The sequence below is a fragment of the Guyanagaster necrorhizus genome (assembly GCF_019112545.1).
Source record: "Guyanagaster necrorhizus MCA 3950 unplaced genomic scaffold BT62scaffold_9, whole genome shotgun sequence".
NCBI classification, from domain to species: domain Eukaryota; kingdom Fungi; phylum Basidiomycota; class Agaricomycetes; order Agaricales; family Physalacriaceae; genus Guyanagaster; species Guyanagaster necrorhizus.
In genome coordinates, this window is record NW_025064888.1 from 1,206,302 (window position 1) to 1,228,815 (window position 22,514).

A 22,514-nucleotide genomic window follows, 5' to 3' on the forward strand; every position below is an offset into this window, starting at 1 on the left:
CAGAGGATGATAATTGCCTGTGACCAACCGGTCCGAGCTACCCCCCATCATCCGTTTTGAGGGAGAAGACTGTGCTGGGGGGATGATTTCATTACACCGATTCTGGCAAGTTTACACACTTGACCATGGATAGGTATGTTGTGGCGTTCAAGGTGGATGAGTTACAGCGTCCATCAATGCAAGTGCCTGGGCATGTCACCCCCCCCTTCATGGAGCTCATAATAATAATAATAATAATGGGTTATCTTTTCGGTTACCCGTGAGTGCGCCTAGCCCAGATGTGCGCACTCGAGTCGCCAGGCTAGAAAGTTGTGTCAAAGTTTGACGGACGGATGCAGGGCGCATGAGTCACCGTATTTCTTTCCATGCCAGCCTAACCCTAGGGACTTTGATACATCGGCATGCACGAATTCGTAAATGCGAAACTAATGAATCTGTGCACATATATGGTTGGATTATAGTTTAATCGTGTGCCCGCTCAGCAACATATGTCTTCCCTAGCCAACAAGTGCCGTAAATTCAGGTTCTTGGTGAAGGTCAACCGTGTGCTCCCTGCCGGTCCCTTGAAGCTAGTGTTCCCGAGCCTATCCACAGCTTACGAGTCTATCAATAATCTATCTATAAAGACGGCTTGCCAGGCTATTATCTTGAGCCGATTGGGTATAGATGATGATGTCATTTAGATCCGGCATACGGAACTTTTTGTAATCAACCACGACCGCAAGGTGCGCCGGTATGGACGAAGACGCAGAATTGGTATAGCCTATAGGAGTAAAAGAATGATCATGATGAGGAAATTGCAACATATGGATCGGTAGCGCTTGGTGGTGTACCGGTACGGTACGAAGTTGCCTGCTCTTCTGATTCTCGAGTTCTAATGCCCCTGCCCCACTAGCCTGTTCATAGGCAAAGATAGTCACATTGGTAGATCGGCGACTCGGACAATCTTGGTGCGTCGACAACGTTATCGACGACGCCGTTCTATGAGATAGATTCGACGGCGACCAGGATCTCATGCAAGATATGCTCGTTGCGAGGGCTCTGCAGCCCTGGTCGCGCTCGGTACCTACAGAGCTCACAAGGATCATCATTGATGAAATTGCCCAAGACCAACACCAAGGTAAATCCACCCTGGAGGCCTGTGCTCTCGTCTGCCGAGCATGGACACCCATCGCCCAGATGCACATCTTCCATTCTCTCCACATAACGGTTCACATAGACTGCTGGAAGTCGCCCCTTCTCTTCTTCGCTCCCTCTATTCACGTATCAAAGAACGTCGGTGCACTCAGTCGGCTCCTCAGATCTTCCCCTCACATCTCTTCATATGTCAAAAGACTGATATTCACCGCCTCGTACGATCATTGGTTCTACTGCTCCATCCCTGGGACCCTGGCTGATATCATCAACACCAAGCTTGGGCATCTTTGGGGCCGTTTCCTGCCGCGCTTCATGCAGAGCCTGGACAGAATCGAGGAGCTCATCTTCCCCACCAACCTGTGCCACCCGCTGTCGGGGGACGTGCCAAAGACAGTGATCAGTGGGATGCGCTGCGTGCTGCGTTCGACGTCGCTCACGTCGCTGGCGATGCTATCCGGGACCTCGCACGATCTGTACGCCATCTTGGGTGAATGCCGTGGCCTGCGCGACCTCCACGTAGGGGATATAACATTCCATCACGAAACGCCCAGCCCTTCCTCGTTCCCGCCACTGGCCTTGAAACTCCAATTCCTCGCCATAACCTCCCGTGTGGACGCATATATGCGCTTCGTCAATCAGTCACCACGCGGACTCGTTGATTTCAGCCACTTGAAGCGATTAGAGATCATCATCAGTGGATCTTTCTTTGCGATGGAAGCAGATCTCGTCGTCCCCACCACACAAGATCTGATTCGTCGGAATAAAGAGACATTGCGAGATCTCGTCCTGAATGTGTGTCTCCAAGGTGCGCCGCCGCGTATCAGTATTATCTCCTGGGAACAACAACAAAAAAGTTTGTTGGCTGACGGCATTATTATTGCTAGAACGTCTATTCGATCTTGTCGATCCTGCGCACATTCGGAAGTTGGATATAACCATGGCTTCCTCGCCTCGTCCCGCTTCGCAAAATCTAAAGGCGTGGGTACGGTGGCTAACTCGGGCCTTTTCTGGCGTGACGACGTCGATTAGCCTTGAACGATGTCTATTCCGACTGAATGGGTTCAATACCTTGGGTGATGTCATGGCTGTGTATGACGAGTGGAGGAAGCTGGATACCATCATGGCTTCGCGGCCTGGACTGGCTGGACTGAATGTGCGCTTGTGGCGGAGCGGGTCTCTCGCTGCAGAGGACGTTCAAGACATGTTTCCTTCTTTGAGCACAACAGGCCGCCTGCATGTCCAGGTAGCCGACGTAGGTCTCTGAGGGAAATTTATGTTGGGGCCAGGCCAGGCCACTCTTGTGGCAGCGGCGCTTCGTTCTCCCTCTGAACCAACGCAGAAAGGTATATAAAATCGTTGTATGCGGCGCCCTGGTGGAAATGTAGGGCTGGCAAGAGACGGTGGTGGCGCAATGAGTCGAGTCGGGCACTTTTTTTTCCGATAATGTTGCGGTGGCTGTCCGATGGATATGAGGCATTGGAGGGAAGTTCCTTGACCATAAGGGTTTTCATACATCAGATGGACAGACAATACAGAACTATTGAGGGGGTACCAGGTTTGGACTCTTAGTCGTATAGAAGGCGGGCGGGTTCTGAGATCGCCGAAATAGCCATGAGACAAAATAGCTCCCTTCATTTGAAACGAATGAGGGCCGAGTGCATAGCTTCACAGAAGAAACACTTTTGGATAAACCAACAATTGTCATCCACGCATAGTAATCCAAGATTTCAAACTGCAACCTGCACATCGCCAACCCCCCTCGGCGTACGTGTATCACAATGGTCAACCTTAATTTTCTGTTCAGAATTTGTTGCTGTTTCACATGTACCTCGATCTATCCGTTCCTGAAGGCAAAGGCAAGGCAACACACTGCTCCACTGAATGTCAAAAACTTCACCGTTGGGAAAAAGGAGGTGTGTGCGGTTTGTGGGCCCTCCCTCTTTTATTCATTCCGCGGGCCCTTGACAAAAAGAAAAAAAATCTCGTCAATCCTAGGCAAAACAGGTAGCAGGTAGCAGGTAGCATTGACATTAGGACATACCAGCCCGTTTCAATGGTCCCTGCGTTGACTCATCGTATCACCTACGATAGTATGTTTTCCCCCCGATGTGGCTTGGCCGAATGACGCAATAGTACGGGAGGCGGTGGTCTTCAGCAAGAGGCGCAACGGATCAAGCTATTCGCCAGAGTAACATCTCTATGTCTCGGCCTTTCTAGCGACCATGTACACGACTACCTACCTCTTCCAGGGGAGGGGGGAAGCCGCTCCCGTCGGATACTCCTCCAGTACTTAACAAGATCTCAGACTTTGGCATGTATCGCCAAAAGCCCCGTCGATGTCAAATGCCAAGACCCAGCTCGCTTATTTCAACAGTGACATGTTCTCGAAAGGATCCTAACGACCATTGCTGCTAGATCCCACTTTTAAAACGAAGAGATCCTTCTCGACGTCGGGTGGTTTTTACGTTCAGCTGAGCTGAGCTGCGCTGCGCTCCGGCCCCCCTTTTTTTGACAGGCCTGCTCGCGAAAAAAATGTTATCAGAGTGAAAACGCGTCTCGGTTCTGGGAAACGAGAAGGCTAGGGCGACACAGGGGATTCGAGGCGCAGACTTGTGTGACCTCATCTGGGAATTCCTAGTCGAAGGCACCGTACCCCTCATAAATTTCAATGAGGCCTTGGACCAAGTGGCCGGAGTCGGCTATCCTTATGAGAAAGATGATTCTACCGTGGAAGAAGATGAAGAAGCCTGGTGAAGAAGTGGACGAGGAAATATAAAATCGGGTGACGTATTTCAGGCAACATATAATACGGCGATCAGGACATTGTCCAGGTGAAGATGTATTTTGGGTGTATCTCTACTCCTTCATTGCTAGTGATTCCGAGATGTTCGGCTTTTGGTCCTCATAGTGCTTTTATGATCCAGTTGGGATGTATGGAATGATCCCCAGTCAGGCCCTGTCACTAGTATTTACGAATGTCAGCTGGCGAACCATACAGTGGTAATAAATGTGCCGCGCCAACTCGCACGAGGAAAAAAAAAAAACACCGGGCATGTTCCTGCTTCGCGTAAGATTTTTTGCAAACGATGCTCGTTCCTCATGATTCCATATTCAATATTTAGGTTCGGTACCCAAGTGCCTGACCGTCATCATCAAGAAAGTTTAAACCCTGCATCACGACGGACTGAGGAATATACTGTACGGTGACTCTGCAGTGACGACACCCCAGCGACTTCGCCGTCGCTCAAACTGATCCATTACCTCCTTCGTCGATAGAATCTCCCTTTGAAGGCTCACACCCACAAAAAATCATATCGCCGACGTCAAGCCAAGGGTTTGTTACTCTCGCAGAATCAAGGATCAAGGTGGAGCGACAGAGATGTCGTTCTCAGAGTAGCCGGGTCAGTTCTCTTCGCCTCGCTTAATGGCCTTTTTGCCACCGCAATTTGTAGAAAGGACCCATCGAATCAAGTTGCTGTAGTGAGGGAAGACCGGGTTGCCGGTGCTCTGCTCTTCTATTCCACAGCTGCGACCCGCTTGGTCTCGAATATATCTGTGTTGAAAGTCAGTTGATACATCTTTAGGATCACCGCTCTTGACAATGGTCCTTCATCACTTTGTCGACGTCTTCATCAAAATACTCACCCTTGAGCTGCCTCGGCGAGGGGGAGTGCTTCGCGTCACTGAAATGGAGGGGTCGTCGAAGGGATGTCGTTCCCGGGACCTGTTCTAGAAGAAACGTTCGTTATGGCAATTGTACGTGGCTGGCATGACAGCTCTTGGGTGATGTGTTTTAGGGCCGGACATTCTGCGATATTTCCATGCCCTGCCCCTTACATCCTTACAGGGAGAGAAAGTTTCGCTACTCTCGATGGGTACTCATCCTAGGTTTGGGCTTACATTTCGGCGGTGTTCCTCAAATGCCATCCACCATGCCATCTCGATCCCACCCATCCGTTTCGTTCCTATCTGCTTGATCCATTGCACCGCTTAATTGAGAAGCTGGACAGAGGGGGGAAATAGACTGCGTTCGCAGGCTCCGAGATGAAAAGGGTCTTCAAGGAAGGACTGTGGCACCGAGACTTTCATTTCGGGCTCGCAGATGAGGAAGGGAATGTTCGTGTTCGTGCCATCATCGATTGGGAGTTCTCCGGTATAGGAGCGGGTTCTTTAGGGCCTTTCCTCTAGCCCTCTTCCATAAAACCTCTTCTCCAGTACGAAATTGTATTTCATTCGCTTAATAATTCGGAACCGACGCCTTCGGCGGACAAACTGCGTCTCTTGGATGAATGGCCCGAGCAGTTTCTATTCCTATTTCGATTGAAGGCTGCGTTTCCGTCGATCTATAACCAATGGGGACCTGGAATCGGACCCGGAACAGGTGCGTGGAAGGGAAGGGAAGGCCGTGAGCGACTTGAGAGAGTTCGTGAGGAGCTGGTGTCCGACAGTGGGGGACACGTCAAAGGTGCCTGGAAAGATGTCGTAGAGGCTGAGTGACACTTGGGTGCGGTTCCGTTACCATAGATACGTTTTGTCCTGAATAAACCACGAATGGAATCAATTTACGCACCCCCCGACCGGTAACGTTCTTGGACCCTCAGCCTCAATCCACGTTCCTCGCCAATGACCTTTATTTAGTTCACAATCTTGGCGCCATTGAGCAGCCCTGAATCATCAAACTAGGCGCTCGAACGTGATCCACACACCCTTGGGCAACTCAGACCCACACCACACCCCCTTTGATATGCAGAATCCCTGCACGACCATACCCAAGTAACCGGGATCATCAACATCTCAAGTAAGCCTGGTGACTTCAGCAGCAAAATTTCCGAGTCGCTCGACCATTTCCTTGACCGTGACTTTCGCCTCTGCCTTGATTTTTTTTCGAAAGGGCTCCGAGAGCGACAGCTTTGGTGACCAAGGCGACGGACCGTACTTGACCCGCGTGGTTAGCACTGGACTCTAGCTCGAGCCATGTTCCTTCGAATTTAATGTCACTGCCACGGTCCCCCGGTATTCTGAGGGCATCGTCAATGAATGTCTTGTGAAACAGAGGTTGTTGCGCACTCTCCCGTCATGTACTCCAATCCAAAGCAAAGGAGATCTCGGTTGCGAACCCATCCAGGTTTTTCACCTAGAAGACTTTATCAGAGAGGGAAAGTGGTCGAAGAGCAGTAGGGGGGACATGCCATGTTATCGACAGCATGCTTCAGTTTAATCGAGGTCTTATCACGGGCTTCGAAGGTCGCCTGGTAGGTAAGATCGCCGTTGACTACAGCGTCACAAACGCCGACGATATCCGCCACCCTGATCCTTGAAGTCCTGGAGTTCTTTCAGCTCATTCACTCCGGCAGCGATAGTGAGCGGTCCAACGACGGGTGGGTGAATCAGCAGACGAATCGCCAGAAGATGGCGATAGGCTGAGCATTGTCTCGGAATTGGCGCTCAACACATCACATCTTGGACATCGGACAGCCTCTACCACAGGAATGGACGGGCATTGATGAGGCAGAGGTGATAGCTAGGTCCTCTGAGATGCTGTTGACTTCGGTCCCTATGGGCGGCCATGGATGATGTCTGCTTCTCGTCGACAGAAAGTTCTTTCAGGGCATGGCTCAGCTGCGTGCATACCATACGCTTTGCGATGCCTTCCAGCGAACGTAAGAACGGAATCGGTCTCCCAGTTGGTCGTGGGGCCATCAAATTTCGGGACTGTAGTGTTCGGCAGATCAAGGGCATAGGCGGAGAGTAAGGGGATGAGATGAGATTGAAATGAATCAGTATCGGTCATCTTCAGAGCGGGTGAGAGCTTCAGCTAATGTATTGGATGATGGGTTTTGCGCTCAGATACAATGAATGGTGTTGATCGGGTGCAATGAGATAAGGGGCAATCTGGATTGGACAACCCGTGAGTGTTGTATATGTATGTGCATGTGGTACAAATACCTGCAACTGGTTCATACAAAGACTGAGTTTGAAACACGGAGAGGGATCCGATGGTTCTGAGGTCACGTAGTAAGACGAAGCCGCTAAATTATAGCCCTCTGTGGGAGCGACCCTGATGAACTCATTATAGTATTATTATGGTTCCAATATTAATACATACAGATGATGATACAGAGGGCGACCTGATCAAATCGTTGAGGACGTGAGAGATAATAAGCGATGGAAGTAAGAAACTAAGGTTAACAAAGGTCCGAAACCTAATGACAGCCCAGTTAATTGTAAGTTTCGCTGTGGTATATATGTACTCACCCATTCTCGAGTCGTCGACTACCGTGCATTCCGTGCCAAAATCAGATCGCGCGTATTCATCAGAGCTTCCGGTACCATCGAGGCCATCGCATGTTTCTAGATCCTCTGATTGGAATTGTTCCCCGACATTGTGAACCAGAGAGCCGACAGCGGAGTGCGATATGTGGACAGGACGTCGAAAGCTGACAGAAGGTGGAGGAGTCGTCAGAAATGACGTGCTAGTTGGATAAGTGGTCATGAACAAACTGCGGAAAGGGTTAAGGTTGTGGTAGGAACAATACGACAGTACAGGAGAACGTACGGGGACGAGGACATCGGACCGATGAGCTCCCAGTATTCCAAGTTGTTTTCATTAGAGGGACAGCCACGGGGGATACCCTCCCGCCATTTGATAATATTTGAATGGAGACTTGTCGACTCCTTACGTTCTTTAAATGCTGCAGTCAATTCAGAAGTAGAAGACCGATGCAACCTACGCATGTAAAAGTCTAACGGAGAGAAATCGATGAGGATATGTTCATCACGTACGAGCTGCACGCATCCCAGCCGTCGTCATAAATCCTCGGAGCAGCCGTTTCCACAAGCTTTTCGCATGATAAAGGATTGCGGACAAGATGGAAGGGTGTCGAGTTAGGGCTAGAAGGAGGATACAGCATCAGGAGATGGTAAGATTATTGAGAGAAACGTAAACCTGGCAACTCGTATATATGTTCTCCATCAACGATGGAAACTGCAGCAACGTTATTGTGGTCTAAAGCCAGAAGACAAGAGCAGCTGAAACACTGTTGGTCGGGTTGCACTGTCAATTAGAGGAGAACAAGAAGCAATTGAAAATCCATGATGCGAGGCCTAAAAGAACAAAAGCCAGGACAATCAGATTCCCCCCTGGGCCTGAGCTGAGGCCTGAGTCCGCAGCGTCGCCCAGTGGGATGGAAAGAACTTGAGTGATAGCCTGAAATATGGCCTTTATTGCAACCCTTCTGAAGATCCAGCGACATCGGAAAAAGGAAACGCTCGAGGACTGATGAGCAAACGCCCTACTAACGACGCGGCGGCCAAAACGTTGCACAGAACATTGAACGGCTCGTTTTAGTGCGATACACGGCCAGAGAGTAAGTACGAGAAAAGGAGTGAATCATGGGCAGAAGCCGATGTAATTTTTTTTTTGCCTTAACTTCATCCGTGACGCCGGACTCGTGGAAGGGTCACATGATGAAGAAAACCCTTTCGGGAACGGTCTTTGTTCTTTCACTGTTTTTTGTTTTCAAACATATTTGGAACTGTCAATTGTTGCTATATAAGAAGAACCCAAGAAACGTGTAAGAAGGCCTTATTCTCTTTCTTCTTCCGTTACGCTCACCATGTTCACTCCTTCAGACACCTTGTATGACCACTCATTTCACGCAAAGGCCAATGCTCTACCTTCGGATGATGCTGGCCATCTTCAGGAGGATGCTGAAGACAAATACTACGAGACGCGATGTATCCTAGAGGGCAGGACGCGGCAAAATCAAGTAATGGGTTCCGATGCTGACTTGTCGAGGGACCTGCACGCGTTTGCAGCCTTGTTCAACCGTGCAAAGTGCGTGTTTGAATCAGCCCAAATTTTTTGAAAGGTCTGCTAACCGGTCTCTGTTTTTTTTTTTTTAGCCGCGCGGAACCAGAATGTGAAGCTGCAGCTGTTACACAGCCAACCCAGCATGACATTCACAAAGCCTCCTACATCCAAAAGTGGCGCCAGGGAGTCAAGGAAAACGCGCGATGGGATATTTCTGTTCAGGCCCCCACCTCACCGTATGCTGCGCCACCCTGGTACTCTCCTTTGTAATTGACGACTGTTTTTTTTTAGGACGTTCATGTCCTTCCCAGGCTCCCCGGTAGCCGTCGTCAGCCCCGCCGCGTTAAATGTCACGTCCCTTCCTCCATACAAATTCAGCTCTGCCTCGGACGAAAAGCGCTATCCTTTTGGCAACCGTCGCGCTGCTACTGCGCAACTGGTTGAAGAGGAAGACTATGACCTTGACCTTCTACTCCAGCAGCACGAGGTGCAGACAGAAACGGAGGACGAAGATGTCGATGGGCGAACCGAGTCATCCATCGTACTTCAAGCGATCACCCCTCGTATGTGTCATCAATGCTTTAACTCTTTATTTAGTTCTCATTCAAGCACCAGCTCTCCGACCAGCTGACAACACTCTCAAGCTTAGCAATCAAATCCGTTGGATCCCATCTCGTTTGAAGTACACTCTTCTCTCGGCTAAGCGAAAATGCTTCTGGCGACGATGATCATCTTTCCCGTCCTTGTCGAATGCCACTTGTGCATTGAGATTCTTCTATCGCATCGTAAAATGGACATCACGAAACGGACATTTATTTGATACTTCAATGACTTACTCGTCCTTGGCACGACTTTCTTTAGCCTTTGCATCTTCTTTTCTGTATCATCAAGTGATTGTATCTACTGCGCAAACATGTCTGTTTTCCTAACATGTGGAGCCTTTCTAAGAACAACCACGCCCCGGGACGCTGGACTGGATGAACTCTCATGATAATCATCTTCAGTTCCCCGTGCGACTACTTCTCCGGCGGCCCAAGGAAGGCACTGAAGCCATCACGAACCATCCTTGGGGAACGCCCAGACGGTACTGAAAAATCCGGCCTGGGCTTTCCATCAATCCATGCGTGTGCAGCTTACCCTTTCCCCAGCAAACATGCAAACGGTAATCTTGATGATGGGCGCAGACACTATTAATGCCACGACGAGTGTGATCTGGCAGTTCCCATCACTCAAGAGAGAGAACAACAGCTCCAGTTCCAGGGTTCGATACCGCGGTAAATGTACATGGAGTACTGCTGGTACGTATGTCAAACAGTGTCAATCAAAGCTGGCTATTCATGAACCCACGAAACACGCTCTGCATGAATGACAATCACATTCACCGTTATTAATGAATCTCTGTAGAGGTGGCGGCGCTCGAGGACGCCCGTACGTATACAAATCTCTTCGTTCCGATCGATACCTGTGGGTTCGGGGTTGGCAACAGGAAGAACAGATATGCACATCTGGGCGCAGATTCTGGGAAGTTCACTACGAGTCAGGGAAGATGACGAGCGCTGAAAACAGTGCGTATGTAATTCTTCGTCAAAGACAATGTACCGGAGACTTCTTCAAAGATCATCACCTCGGGGTCGGGCAGCTCAATTGTTTCATGCGCTACTGTGCAGAGCTGGGTGAACTGTCAGAAGTTGCAGCCCCTTCAACACAACGACAACATACTGTTCGGCCACTGATGGCAGGTATTCAACAAATGGATTAGTGAATGATAGTACGAAAGTAAGGCTACACTCTGGTTATTAACATAAATAACATCCTTTGACGAGCTACGGAATTTCAAAATTGACTTTCTTGGCGCAAAATCGTTAGAGATAAGTGCGTCAACGAACAGAACTCACTCAAGAGTGATCCACCTCCATCAAATTGCTCTCTGGCTCCACAGGCTCTCTTGGCTCCTGCGTCGGCGATACTTGTCGCTTTTGGCTAGCATGCGGTGGCATAGGCGGTATCACGTGTGTGACAGGAGACCTCGGTCCAACAGCCTGAGGCGGAGGTCGAACATCCTGCTTTTTCGAACGACGAGACGCATTGAAATGGTTACATTTCGGACAAACGTATTCTGAAGCATAGCATTTCATGTTAGAATAATAATCACCCAGCAAAGAATATGAAACCCACGAGTATCTTCCCAGACACTCTCTTTGACTAGGCCGTTGTGGGCGAAGCATTGCTCGCAGATTAATGCAAACCGTGCTTGGTCGTCGTCTCCAAGGACGGCATCGGCGAGTTTGTCGTACCACTGTTTCCGTGAAGGACCAGGGGGAGGCTGGGGAGACGCTAAGGAACTTTTCAGAGATGCCAGGGTAGGAGGGAAAGGAGAGACATACCGATAGCTCGGTTTTGGGGTGTGTTCAATGCGGAAGACTCAGCATTACTGATGGGTCGCGTGGGGGTACTGGGCGACCCTTGAGGCTGGGCAACGATCCTTTGGCGAAGAGGAGATGATGCGGGCGAATTTTCATCGTAGCGTTGCAGCAGTTCCCATGTGGAGTAGTAATTGGTCTTCTTCTTGATCTCCTCTACTTTCGTCCGTCGCTCCTTCATTAAATTTTGTAACGTTTTCTCTGCACCGGAGATGAGCTCGCCATGGCATTGTAGATATTAACACATGAACATGCCTTCTGCATCGCCTTTACGAGTATACCAAATTTGCACAATTCGCCTGATGAACAAGATGCTGTTGAATCATGAGCGACGCTCGTATATAGGGCAATTCAAATACGCACATGATGGGACCAACGACAACCGGTAACCCTTTCACTGCCTTTTCCACTCTCAAATTCTGGTAATATCCAGAGAGACTTGGCAAGGCTCCTGTATACCACAAAGTGACATAGACGACCCATGCCACAAACGTATACAGCGTCACTAACAGTGTCGACCGACGTTCACGAAGTCGTATGTCCGCAAGATTGGTCTGGCGTTTCTGGATGTCTACAGCCAACAAAGATAGGACTGTCTCGTAGTCATCCTCTGTATTCTAGCGGAGGCAATGTCAACGAATTATCCCAATACAGCGATACCACGGCACACCTTTCGGAAAAAGGAGAATAAAAATGACATTTCTGCGCCGCACAGCCGACCTTCGCGTGAAGATGGGGCACGTTGAATGGTAAGGAGCGTGCCAAGGCGGTGACGACAGCGATCGTGTTCACCGTCTCGTCACTTCCGCGTGACAGATGTGACATGTTTTACGATCACCTGATCACATCACTAGAACTCTTCCAATGACTCGTTCCTTGATTCAGATTGTCCGATTTTACTAGTTCCTCCAAGGGATACCGCGATGTGGTACACGGCGAGGTGGGTCTACGTGCCTCGTGTTATTTATTCCTGTGCTGACGTCTGCAGGTGACTAGTAAATGTGCACTGCCTCCATCAGGTCGCGCCTTGGTAGAGGGGCAGACGTGGCATACACAGCGAAGTCTGCATTTCATCTCATATTGTAATTCTGGTAAGATATTTTCCCAATATTTTGCTGCTTTCAGGTATTGTTGATTTGTTCCCTTCATTTTACTTACTGGGCAACCCTGGTTAGAACTTAGGCGCCGAAGTGGGTACCGATACCTAGGTTCATTCGAAGGTGATCCCTGTATATACGTTCAATCACCGATTGTCAGTAATTATCGACTTGATCGCAAGGCAAGAACTGCGAGAAGAGTACTCCCATACGATCCCGAGTTATGTGGTTCACCCCGTTCGTAGCATGGGAATGGAACCCGACTTACAACAAAATATCCTACATTCAGTTCAAACCAAACGACCTTCTGGCATGGTCTGATCCATTCGAGGAACTGACAAGTCAATACCGCTCAGTTGTCCAATCCGGTTCTCAAAGTTGAAGTTCGGCTCCGTCTGTCTCTGTCTCAGCCCCAATAGTCCAACCTTGTTGTCCTTTGTCGTCTTATGGTCAGCCTCAACGATTCAACTCCACGCGGTACATTCCATAATGTTTCATACTATAGCATGTTCGCCACACCAACTCTACATTTCCTCCGTTCGTTCCTCCCCACCGGGCTCGATATCCTCCTTCCTTCCGTGAAGTGCGGGTCAGGATTCTCATACATCCGAGGAAAATCGCGGCATCAATCGACGCGGATCCTGGTTACAGATGACCTCCCCCCTATGGCTCCTTCCGGTCCGAGAAATATTAACTTTGCCAACTTGTACCACTTTAGCCGATGATCATCTCCAAAAACCGATGGGGCCTGAGTCGGGTTTCCCCTTATCATTTATGGACCAGGAAGAATCACGTTCCTGCGCCACAGAAGGACCTCGAGCTTATGCTGACAGATCTTACAATGGCTACTCCTTGGTACATAATGATGTACGACCAGAAACGGTCTTCATCCTGTTCGGTCTTTCTTGCAGGAACCATTCAGCGGCGGCACCGCAATGGTGAAAGGCTGTCTTACGGATTCTTAGCCTGAAATCCGCTGTCCATGTCGTATTGTTTTAGAAAAATTTTGACCAGCGGGGTCCAGACTGTCGTTCCGCGTGTAGTTCAAGTTACGCACTGCCTGACGCTTTACTCCTACCTCGGTAAGTTTCTTTATGTCCGGGTTTTACCTCTGGAAGGCGGTATTTCAGTTCATCTGTTGTCCTAGAGACAACGTATCAAGGTACCAAAAGATGTCACAAGAAATTGTTATCCACCCCGCTTGCGCGAATCATGATATGGCTGATAAAGTGCTTGCAATCCAGCGTGAGTGGCAATTGATTTTGATGTTTCCAAACATTGGATCAGCGCCCAGGGCCTTTTGCTGATCCACGCCTATACATATCGACCAGCATAGTTTGGACATTGTTCCCCTAACTGAACAATCTTTTTCTAAAGAAGCTTCGTATTATTTCACAGTTTTCTGCAGCTTCACAGAGCTGTGCTATTGATGCATGTGCTTCTTTTGGGGGGGTTACTCATAATTACTTCAGGTACCCATTTAAAGCTCGAAATTCTTATGTTACCTCATTCGGATGACAATCCCCCTGACATTGACAGTTGTATAGCTCCTGACAAACAACCCATGGATCCAGTCTCCTTCACGAGGGGGCAGCCCACGCCTCCCAAGATAGTATTCGCAAACTTCCGCCCATGTCGGCCGTGTTGCTCAATTTACGTAAACCAGGGCCTTGGCCATTTTCGGCGCTTGTTAACATCACATCAATCGGAAACCTGATACAAGCAAGGGTTGGCTGACTCGGCCTTAGATCTCCCAAAGATCATGCCGCCTTTAAAAGCATCGAGGGAACGACTGCTCTACTCCCTTTCGATCTTGAATCATCATCAAACCCATTATCTTCGTCGATTGCACCTCCACCGGTCCCCTCTTATACCCCACATCTTCACCAGGGTCCATTCAACGCACGTCGCTTAATCTCGATTTGGACACTATTTAAACGCCAACAATAACACGTTTATCTATCCGCTCCCGTCTCTTGCTTCTGGTCGCCTTTTTCCTTTTCCCTCGTCATGTACCCCAACATGAATCATACCCTACTTTATCGACCCGAGGAAGAGTTTTCGGATATGGAACTCTCATCTTACCCTGGAATCGATTTATACCCTGGTAGCGCGTCAGATCATTCAGAGAGCTCCCCCAGTGCGTGGGTGTATGGTACGTCTTTTTCCTTTTCCCATTCTTTCTTTCTTTTAACATCCCTCTAGACGACGTTCTTCAATACTCCCGCAACTCCCCCTCACCCCCTGTCCTCTCCCGCCATCCAGGCCACTTCGAGCACTGCAACGCGCGTCCCTTGGCTAACGGCATAAACATGCCTAACGGTCCCCTTTCTGGAAGCGCCTGGTCCCACAATGTGGGCTACCATCCAGACGCCGCCAACTCGACCCTTACGGAAGAATATCCCCTCTATGGACGTCGCTTGCCTTCGCACAGGTCGGGAGGCGGTGTCAATTGGACCACGACACCAAACCACCTTACCATTGACCCATCCCAATGGGCGCCTGTTTCGGAGCCAACGTACGAGTCGCAGTCGTGGGATAGCTTGGGACTCTCTTCTTCCCTAATAACGGACCCTGTGGAGGTGAAACCCGACTTGGCGTTCCTTCGAATGCAGCGAGCGATGAATGCGCCCATTTCCCCTTCCCCTACTCCTTCCCCCCCCTCACCGGGCATCAAAACGCCCACTATACCCTCAGGACGCAGGCCGGTCGACGCCGCCGGCGCGAAACAAAAGTCATGTTCCCATTGCCACGCGACGACTACCCCCCTCTGGCGCCGAGAACCAGTCACGCTCAAGCCGCTCTGCAACGCTTGTGGTCTCTACCTTCAGCAGCGCAACAAGTTGAGACCACAGGAGCTCATTGACGCGGATTTGGATGACGGCAGCGAGGAGTCAGACAAGGACGCGACCGGACCGGAGTGCAGCCATTGCCACACGCGAAATACTTCGGTATGGCGACGGAGCAAGACGGGGGAACAGCTGTGCAATGCCTGTGGAGTGTATCTGCGTCTGAGGGGAAGGGATAGGCCGTTGTCGCTGAAACGGAATAAGATCAAGCCTCGCTCGAAACATCGGGATTCAGGGTCGATCTCGCCAAAGTGAAAACGATTATATTATTCAAATTCAAATGTATTCACTTGGTTTCTGGCCAAGAACGCTTTAACTACTTGCTACGTCTGGTACTTGTAATATGTTATTGTGCCGTCGGTTGCTGCTAGCTACGATGGAGAGACTATACGGTTATGTCATCTGTGGTAGATACTATGATTGCACCGCGTTCTCCGGCCTATGAATGGATTTTCCCATGGATTCGGAAAGTTGCACTGTGTAGACCAGAAACGGCTTAAACAATTGCATCACGACCCCCATCACCCACGACTGCCAATCAACTAGAGCTGGAGACCGTGGGCGGATCATGGGCTGTATGCGGACGGTTAGATAACCACTGGAGGATCTAGGCACGGTCCACCTTGTGGACTGTGACAACGGTGAGAGTTGCAAGTGTCGGGTTGTAACAAATTGAGGAAAAATTTGAAGGACGGGATCCATCGCGTTGGGTCACATGGTCAAGCGGGATTTACAACGGATTCAAATATTGAAGATCCAGACTAAAGCTGCTAGAGGCTAGCCGCGGTAAGGGACAGTGGCGGCCACGGTACATATAACCCGTGTCTCCGACAATGTCAGGATAGCACAATGCCAGAAGATATCTAAAAATGCTTTGACAGATCAGGGGGAGGAAGACGGAGACGGATCCACACGCAATTTCAAAGGTGTAGGATGCACCCCTCTCTTGCATGAAGGGGGCACTGAGTCTCCTCAATCTGTCAATTAGGACCCGAAACATTGTACATCCGCCGATCACGAGTGCTGGAACTTTAATGAAACTATCGCACGCGTAGATATTGCAAGTCGCGGACAACCAGCCATGGAGAATGATGCCAACTTGTAATGATCGTACTACACAAATTAGCGTTGATTCGGGTGTCGCGTTCGTAAAGTCTATGGGCGGCGCGTTCTTGGTGGTAACAGTCTCGACGGTTACAAGATTTTACCGGAGTAGACGTCATGTCGACATTTTACCACCAGAGATATGAGCTCAACATGGCGGGCGCTGTAGAAGCGACCGGTGATAACACCCTGATCCCTGTCCCCACTTGTCATCAAAGCGATTATCAACATCTAAGGCAAAAATAGGAATTAAGGAAGAAGCATTCGAAGCATCATGATCCTCAATAGAGCAGTTTCATACGGATCACCACAGATAGTAGAAAATCCTTCTTGCACGATCACAGAAGAAGCCGTCATTTTACCACGGACTGTTCTCGGACGGTATAGCCAAGTCATATTCGTGCGAAGGAGGTGGAGATACCTCCGAGCCTAGTGGAGATTGATAATTAGGAGAAAGATATTTTTATGCAAGTGGCGGAAGACCATCACTTGTGGCTTGCCCCCACTCTAGGAAGGATGAAACAACAGGAAACACAAACCAGAAGAAATACCGGCATTCATCTGTAGCTGGATTTTGACTTGTGGGCGCCTATATGCGAAATGCGCAGCGCCAGATGTCGGCCTCGGCGCGATCTCGAGCGATTTGCTGTAAACGAGCTAAAATAAGGATAAGGAACGGCTCAAAGCCCACAGCCGCCACATCCAGCGGCTCCGCGTTCGGCCAGCTCCTTAGCTAGGGCTCCTGAGGACAGCATATATGGAATTTAGTCGGCGTCAGGTGAAAGCGGGCGGCCGCGTTGGAATCGGAGATCAAAAGCGGCGTCTAAAACAGGAAAGAGTGCATCGGTGGTTCGAATCTGGCTGCGATGATCTTTTCTTGACGTCATGTCCGACGACCTCTCTGCCTTTCTTCCTCTCATCGTCGTCGGTGGCGACGTAGCGACTCTCTCGTTCTGAAGAATGTCAACTTCTCGGCGGCTCTGTTGGCGGTGCTCAGTGTACCACCACTAATACACAGCTCAAAGTCAACAAGGCAGCGGAAATAGTTGCTGCCCTGAAGAACGGGAAGTATCCATCTCAGGACCAACTGGACAGCGTCTTGCGCTAGTTTCTAAAATCGGATGTTCTGCGCGAATCTCGGTATACTGCTACGCGGACAAGTGGGCAGGGTCAAAGGATCATCCACGACGTCCGTCAGCTGTGCACAGTATTATTAGCTTTTAGAGTGGAACAGGATGGCAAGTGGTTTTTTTTTGTTTTCGAATGATTCATTTCATTGTGATTGATTATTTATTTACCTAACGTACAGGCGATGATAGATTGCGGGACCTTCTGTTCCGCACCAATACGTTCTCGCCAATACATTTCTGAGGCCGCTAGATTCCTAATGATATTGAAGGAGGTGAAAAGGCAGTTAAGGTAGTTTTGCATCAAGGTGTGGCTTTTTTGTTATCCTTGAATCGGCTATATATCAATTCTTTAGTTCCGCTTCCGCAAGATCTGGCACACGATTTGTATCAATTCATCGATACAGCCAAGTCATTTATGGCGCTTCTCCTCACATCGACTGCCGTTCAGACTGTTGTCACAAATACCATAATCCTAGTTCAGGAAGTCATCACCGAGTTTGCTGGCAGCGTCAGTGATGTTCCACGACAAGTTCAAGGCGTCGCTGAAGGCGTAGAAAAGAAATTGGACGCCGAGGTCGACGTGCCCCCGTATCCAACATCGCGCATATACCCACTCAGCTCCAAGCGGCGGTTAAGGAAGGGACAGATAGCACGACCGTGCCTTTGCGCAGAATACAACGCCCAAGTATTCAGCGGACGACTAAATTAACACTCCGCACCTCTGCTCCGATGATGCCCAGACGCCAGACGGATTCCGCTGCAGAGGGAATTCAAGCAGTAAGTTTCAATTACGACAACAATGCCTGTTTAATGTCAGTGCGTAGATATTGGCTGAAGCCCATCGAGATGCACGTTATATCGCAGCCCTAAAGGTCCTTCTCTCACTGTTTGAGAAGTGCCTCTCCATTCATTTGGCTGTACCTGGGGGACATGCTGTCGTAGCCCAGTGCTCCGTCCCACAGGTTCAAGTCCATCGCGCTGCAGACGCTAAGACTTTGCTTCAACGTTTGGTGTCAGGAAAATCTCTAGATCCGCTCTGCGCCTCATTCAACAACCTCGTGGCCGCTGTCGCATCTGTCCCGCGTGAAGACCATGCGGTCGTTCAACTTCATGCTTACTTTACGGAGCTCAGAGGGTGCCTGGCGCTTGGTTCTTCAGATCCCTCCTGTGTCAAATCAAACAGGTGTAAAATGGATATCTCGCAGATGATCCATTGCGGCCGAATCATTCTGAAGGCAGCACATAGAGCTGAGCCCAGGCCTTCATAGCATCTCTGCCTGAAGACCATACTACCGTCCGACTACTTCGTATCTTGACGACTCTTTCAACGGACATTCATGATTATCTATCATCCGTTCGTTCACCCCTCCGCAAGAGGCGCACTTTACTTTTCGGAAGCGATCTGGAACGACGTCGTCGTCGTCGTGGTCGCCATGAACGCATTGCATTCTTCTCGCTCATGCGGACCATATTTAAGCCTGATGGAGCGGTGATCATTCCAACGTGAAATTGGATGTGAGCAGTCGACGGTCGACTAATGAGAGTGTCTTTAGCTGATGACGCTCGGGATGAAGGATGGATGGTCTGCTAATGTTGGGGGCGATCCAGAGAGTGGATGTGCCAAATTGGCTTTACTCCTGGGCTCAACCATTCATTGTCAAAAGATGGAGCGAGTTGCACATTGACTTTGCTACTGCGACAGGACCGGAAAACATGACTGCCGTCACGTCTTCGAACAAGGTTAATATTCATATCGACGGCGTTTTTGCGGGAGCGATACATAGTGTTTGGACGATCTGGGGGTATTCCTTCATTGGGGCACGAAGATGAGGGTGTATTAGGCCTTGACTTTGGGTTGGGTGGGCTTGGCGGGGCCATCATCGGCATATTACTCGTGCTTGGCACTCAGACTGTCAGAGAGAGTCAGGTCGACTTCACCATCGCCAGTGTCTCCATGAGTTCACCCCCTTGATGGATTTGAAACACTGGATTTTGATTTTGAATGAGCCTGCTTACGCAGATCATCCTGCCTCTGGTCAAGTGGTTCGTACGAAGGGAGCTAAGAGAAGGTTGGTGGAACAATGGCAATCAATGGCTTGGCTTGGCTTGGCTTGGCTCATGACCTGCACGCTGTCCAAGGTGAAACGCAAAAAAGGACGCGGCGGACAATCATGGTGGACTGCTATCATGAACGTAATAGCTTCGGGACAGCTGTTTGGCAGATCCCCCCAGCTGACAGACCAGATGTGCGTACTGAGTCAACGGTATCGTTTTCACAGGCGTTCAAATTCAGCGCGTGGAAGCAGACACTGGTGGCGAGTTTCAATCGATGCGCACGTCGTTTCGGAAGTTTCAGACCAGGTTATCCACTAGCATGCGGAGGAGCGACCCGTGGATGTGGAGCAACGAGTGAGAGAAGAAGTCGATGCTGTCGGGGAATTGATTGATAGTAACCGGAGACAAACTTGCGCACGTGCGGAGAGTAGGGGAAAGGTGGGTATCGGCGCCGGATGGAGGATGGGAGAAGTCACCCGTTCGGAGTGTAGTAGGGAACGCCGTGCGGGGGAGGAGGCCTCCCTGAGACGATGTGCACGCAGCCCGAGGGGGGATCTGAATTGCCGGGCGAGGTACTGGATAAAACGTGTGTGGGTTTAGGTCCAGGGTCGCGCCGCTAGGATAGTTCTGCTCACTAGGACCGCAGGGCCCACCCTGCGGGTCGGGATTCAAGAACCCAAATAATGGAGACTTCTGAAACTTTATAGACAGCAGGGATTATATCGGAGGGGACATTAGTATTGAGTTGGAATCAAACCCTGATGTCTGTTTTTGCAACCGGTCATTCATATAATTACTGGTAAATTACTGCCACCTTTCAGGGCAGGGGTGTTTTAGTTTCTAAAAAAAACCTCGCCCACCCTGGGAAAATGTTGCTGATTATTACTAATAGCAATAGTTCTTCGCTCACGCTGACATGAACAGACTTGCAGGTAAATATTGGTACCTATGTGAATACCATTTCTTGATAGCTATATTTAGTGATACAAAAAAAAGACAGAACAGGACAGATGTGGTGGTCGGCGATTCTGGGAAACATAAACATAACGGGGAGGGATTCTGCTATCGGAAGACTGGTTTATTCGGATGCGAAAATGGGAGACTAGTTGATATTCTTCAAAGCTTCGAGCGGGGTTTTCAGACGACTGGGATCAAGTTCTTCATCTGAACAGGACTTGCCGGAAGACCTGGTGGATGAGACGGAACTGGGCCTTTATAGATACTATTGGCTAACAGTTTACCAGACAAGGATGCATCTTCAAGCCGTGCGAAGATGGTTTTGGTTAAACGAATAACGTCGCACAAGAATGTCACCTACAATGCCTGTGCCTGTTAGATGAATGTCCTAGGGCCGCTAGCAGGACCCAGTCATCGACTAGGACGATTAAAAAAAGTGACGCAGAACAAAAAGAAATATGACGAGCGTGGGATTCGAACCCACGCCCCGAAAGACCAGATTTGGTAACTGAGTTGGTCGATGCATCGAGACCTTTTGCTTACCCTTATTTGTCTACGAGCTTAGTTAGTATTTGATTTGCCACCGAACCAGTATATAAAGTAGCTAGTTCTTTTGTACTGGGTCGGAGCTTTGACAATCAACAGTCTATACACCTGTTTATGATTGTGCAAAGTTTCTTGTGTGAGCAGTGACCTTGGCACCACCCTCACATATTTTTGACAGTACACTGACTGTATCTTGCTTTACTTCTTACTCTCTTAACTGTGCTTATTCTCATAACTCTACACTTTTCATTGTCTTCTGGAACCCTGAGGTATGATCAACCAAGGACAATCCAAATCTTGACAAAACACCAACTAAAAAACCCAAAAATCACTTCACTCTCATTGAAGGATGTCTTATTACAACCTTCACAGTCAGCAAGGCTACAGCACTGTCCTAAAGACACCTGGGATGGACAGTTCTCTTTCAGAAGTAGTCCTATTCATCTGAATCAAAGAATAATTCATCAGTAGTCTGAAATGACAAGAGAGCCACAATTCTTTCTCCAAGAAATTATTGGAGCCTGTGATCAGAGACATGGGCATTGAGAGGGACTCTAAGCCTGTAGATGTCAAGTACTGAGTTAGTGTGAGAGGGAATAGTATCTGTGTCAGTGATGGTGGGGGAGCTGGGTTCTCTTCTGATAGGGGGATAAGTGTTTCATCTAGTGGCTTCACTAGAGGTAATGGCTTTAGCTGACCCTGTCTACAGGTCAGTACTAGTGGGAGTACTGGGCTCTCTGAATGGAGAGATGGTGGACTTGGTTCATAGTCCATACCAACTGGGACTCTCTGAGCCCCAGATCACTGCTTTAAGTTCTTGCTATTGCTGCTTAAACTGGCAGTCATACTGCTCTTTGTTGTGTAGATTCTGTCACCAGGCTTGCTCAGCCTCAACCCACTCAAGGTCAGCCTCTGCTGCCTGGATCTCTTCTGCTGTGAAGTCTGCCTCATATCTTCTAATTTTGTCTTTGATGATTGGTCTCCAGAATGTATGTCCTTATCCTAGCTTCATGTCTCAGGTGTATACATCCTTGTGTCCAGAAGAGGCTGGGCTCAATGCTGGTGTTGCATAGAGCAAGTTGTGTCTGGAGTTCACAGGCAAAATGGGTCAGGATCCTGAAGCTACCCAAGCAGCATCAAGAGAGTTTTGAGCATGGTTTCCAATCTCATGCTCAGCTGGGGCAGTAGAGGAGTCAGGAGAGGGTTTATTGTTGAAGAAGTCATTGGAGAGGTCCTCATCCTCATGATCTGAGACCAGAGAGAAGCCCAGCAGGACCCATAGGTTTCTGAACCCCATGAGGTGATTATTGCTGTTTCTGCTAGTTGTTCATTGAGGTTGAGAGAGATATTAGTGTCTCTCTTCTTCTGGAGTGCTCCTCAAATGTGAGCTGCTAGGCCCAGCTTTA

At 49.3% G+C, this 22,514-nt stretch overlaps 8 protein-coding genes across 8 annotated transcripts; 5 read left to right on the forward strand and 3 right to left on the reverse strand.

Annotated features, from left to right (window-relative positions):
- The first annotated feature begins 821 nt into the window (after positions 1 to 821).
- BT62DRAFT_794047 (uncharacterized protein) lies at positions 822 to 2,249 on the forward strand. Its single transcript, XM_043182313.1, has 2 exons — positions 822 to 840; positions 896 to 2,249. Exon 2 carries the CDS (start codon positions 1,015 to 1,017, stop codon positions 2,164 to 2,166), a length of 1,152 nt encoding a protein of 383 aa, XP_043041306.1. The 5' UTR covers positions 822 to 840; positions 896 to 1,014; the 3' UTR covers positions 2,167 to 2,249.
- Positions 2,250 to 6,994: 4,745 nt separating this feature from the next.
- BT62DRAFT_794268 (uncharacterized protein) lies at positions 6,995 to 8,035 on the reverse strand. Its single transcript, XM_043182315.1, has 6 exons — positions 7,694 to 8,035; positions 7,393 to 7,637; positions 7,318 to 7,340; positions 7,244 to 7,265; positions 7,084 to 7,195; positions 6,995 to 7,029 (listed from the first exon to the last, which is right to left on the reverse strand). Exons 1-5 carry the CDS (start codon positions 7,870 to 7,872, stop codon positions 7,167 to 7,169), a joined length of 498 nt encoding a protein of 165 aa, XP_043041307.1. The 5' UTR covers positions 7,873 to 8,035; the 3' UTR covers positions 6,995 to 7,029; positions 7,084 to 7,166.
- A 718-nt stretch (positions 8,036 to 8,753) lies between these two features.
- Positions 8,754 to 9,678, forward strand: BT62DRAFT_1004570 (uncharacterized protein; the record flags this gene model as incomplete). Its single annotated transcript, XM_043177043.1, has 4 exons — positions 8,754 to 8,974; positions 9,043 to 9,186; positions 9,242 to 9,513; positions 9,566 to 9,678. The coding sequence occupies 4 exons, from the start codon at positions 8,754 to 8,756 to the stop codon at positions 9,676 to 9,678; spliced, it is 750 nt and encodes a 249-aa protein (XP_043041308.1).
- Positions 9,679 to 10,281: 603 nt separating this feature from the next.
- Positions 10,282 to 10,711, reverse strand: BT62DRAFT_930853 (uncharacterized protein; the record flags this gene model as incomplete). The annotated part of the gene is made up of 2 exons (XM_043186015.1): positions 10,670 to 10,711; positions 10,282 to 10,455 (listed from the first exon to the last, which is right to left on the reverse strand). Exon 2 carries the CDS (start codon positions 10,453 to 10,455, stop codon positions 10,282 to 10,284), a length of 174 nt encoding a protein of 57 aa, XP_043041309.1. The 5' UTR covers positions 10,670 to 10,711.
- BT62DRAFT_930854 (uncharacterized protein) lies at positions 10,674 to 12,164 on the reverse strand. Its single transcript, XM_043186016.1, has 6 exons — positions 12,041 to 12,164; positions 11,734 to 11,987; positions 11,626 to 11,684; positions 11,335 to 11,571; positions 11,126 to 11,284; positions 10,674 to 11,066 (listed from the first exon to the last, which is right to left on the reverse strand). Exons 1-6 carry the CDS (start codon positions 12,068 to 12,070, stop codon positions 10,846 to 10,848), a joined length of 960 nt encoding a protein of 319 aa, XP_043041310.1. The 5' UTR covers positions 12,071 to 12,164; the 3' UTR covers positions 10,674 to 10,845.
- Positions 12,165 to 12,293: 129 nt separating this feature from the next.
- Positions 12,294 to 14,417, forward strand: BT62DRAFT_1004572 (uncharacterized protein; the record flags this gene model as incomplete). Its single annotated transcript, XM_043177044.1, has 10 exons — positions 12,294 to 12,310; positions 12,367 to 12,495; positions 12,553 to 12,590; positions 12,650 to 12,825; positions 12,887 to 13,173; positions 13,251 to 13,415; positions 13,467 to 13,549; positions 13,940 to 14,079; positions 14,134 to 14,156; positions 14,216 to 14,417. The coding sequence occupies 10 exons, from the start codon at positions 12,294 to 12,296 to the stop codon at positions 14,415 to 14,417; spliced, it is 1,260 nt and encodes a 419-aa protein (XP_043041311.1).
- On the forward strand, positions 14,232 to 15,801 carry BT62DRAFT_794526 (glucocorticoid receptor-like (DNA-binding domain)). The gene is made up of 2 exons (XM_043182316.1): positions 14,232 to 14,622; positions 14,673 to 15,801. The coding sequence occupies exons 1-2, from the start codon at positions 14,478 to 14,480 to the stop codon at positions 15,569 to 15,571; spliced, it is 1,044 nt and encodes a 347-aa protein (XP_043041312.1). The 5' UTR covers positions 14,232 to 14,477; the 3' UTR covers positions 15,572 to 15,801.
- A 2,164-nt stretch (positions 15,802 to 17,965) lies between these two features.
- BT62DRAFT_1004575 (uncharacterized protein) lies at positions 17,966 to 20,225 on the forward strand (the record flags this gene model as incomplete). Its single annotated transcript, XM_043177045.1, has 9 exons — positions 17,966 to 18,180; positions 18,237 to 18,327; positions 18,375 to 18,699; positions 18,819 to 19,053; positions 19,291 to 19,444; positions 19,498 to 19,796; positions 19,844 to 19,862; positions 19,924 to 20,043; positions 20,100 to 20,225. The coding sequence occupies 9 exons, from the start codon at positions 17,966 to 17,968 to the stop codon at positions 20,223 to 20,225; spliced, it is 1,584 nt and encodes a 527-aa protein (XP_043041313.1).
- Positions 20,226 to 22,514: the final 2,289 nt, after the last annotated feature.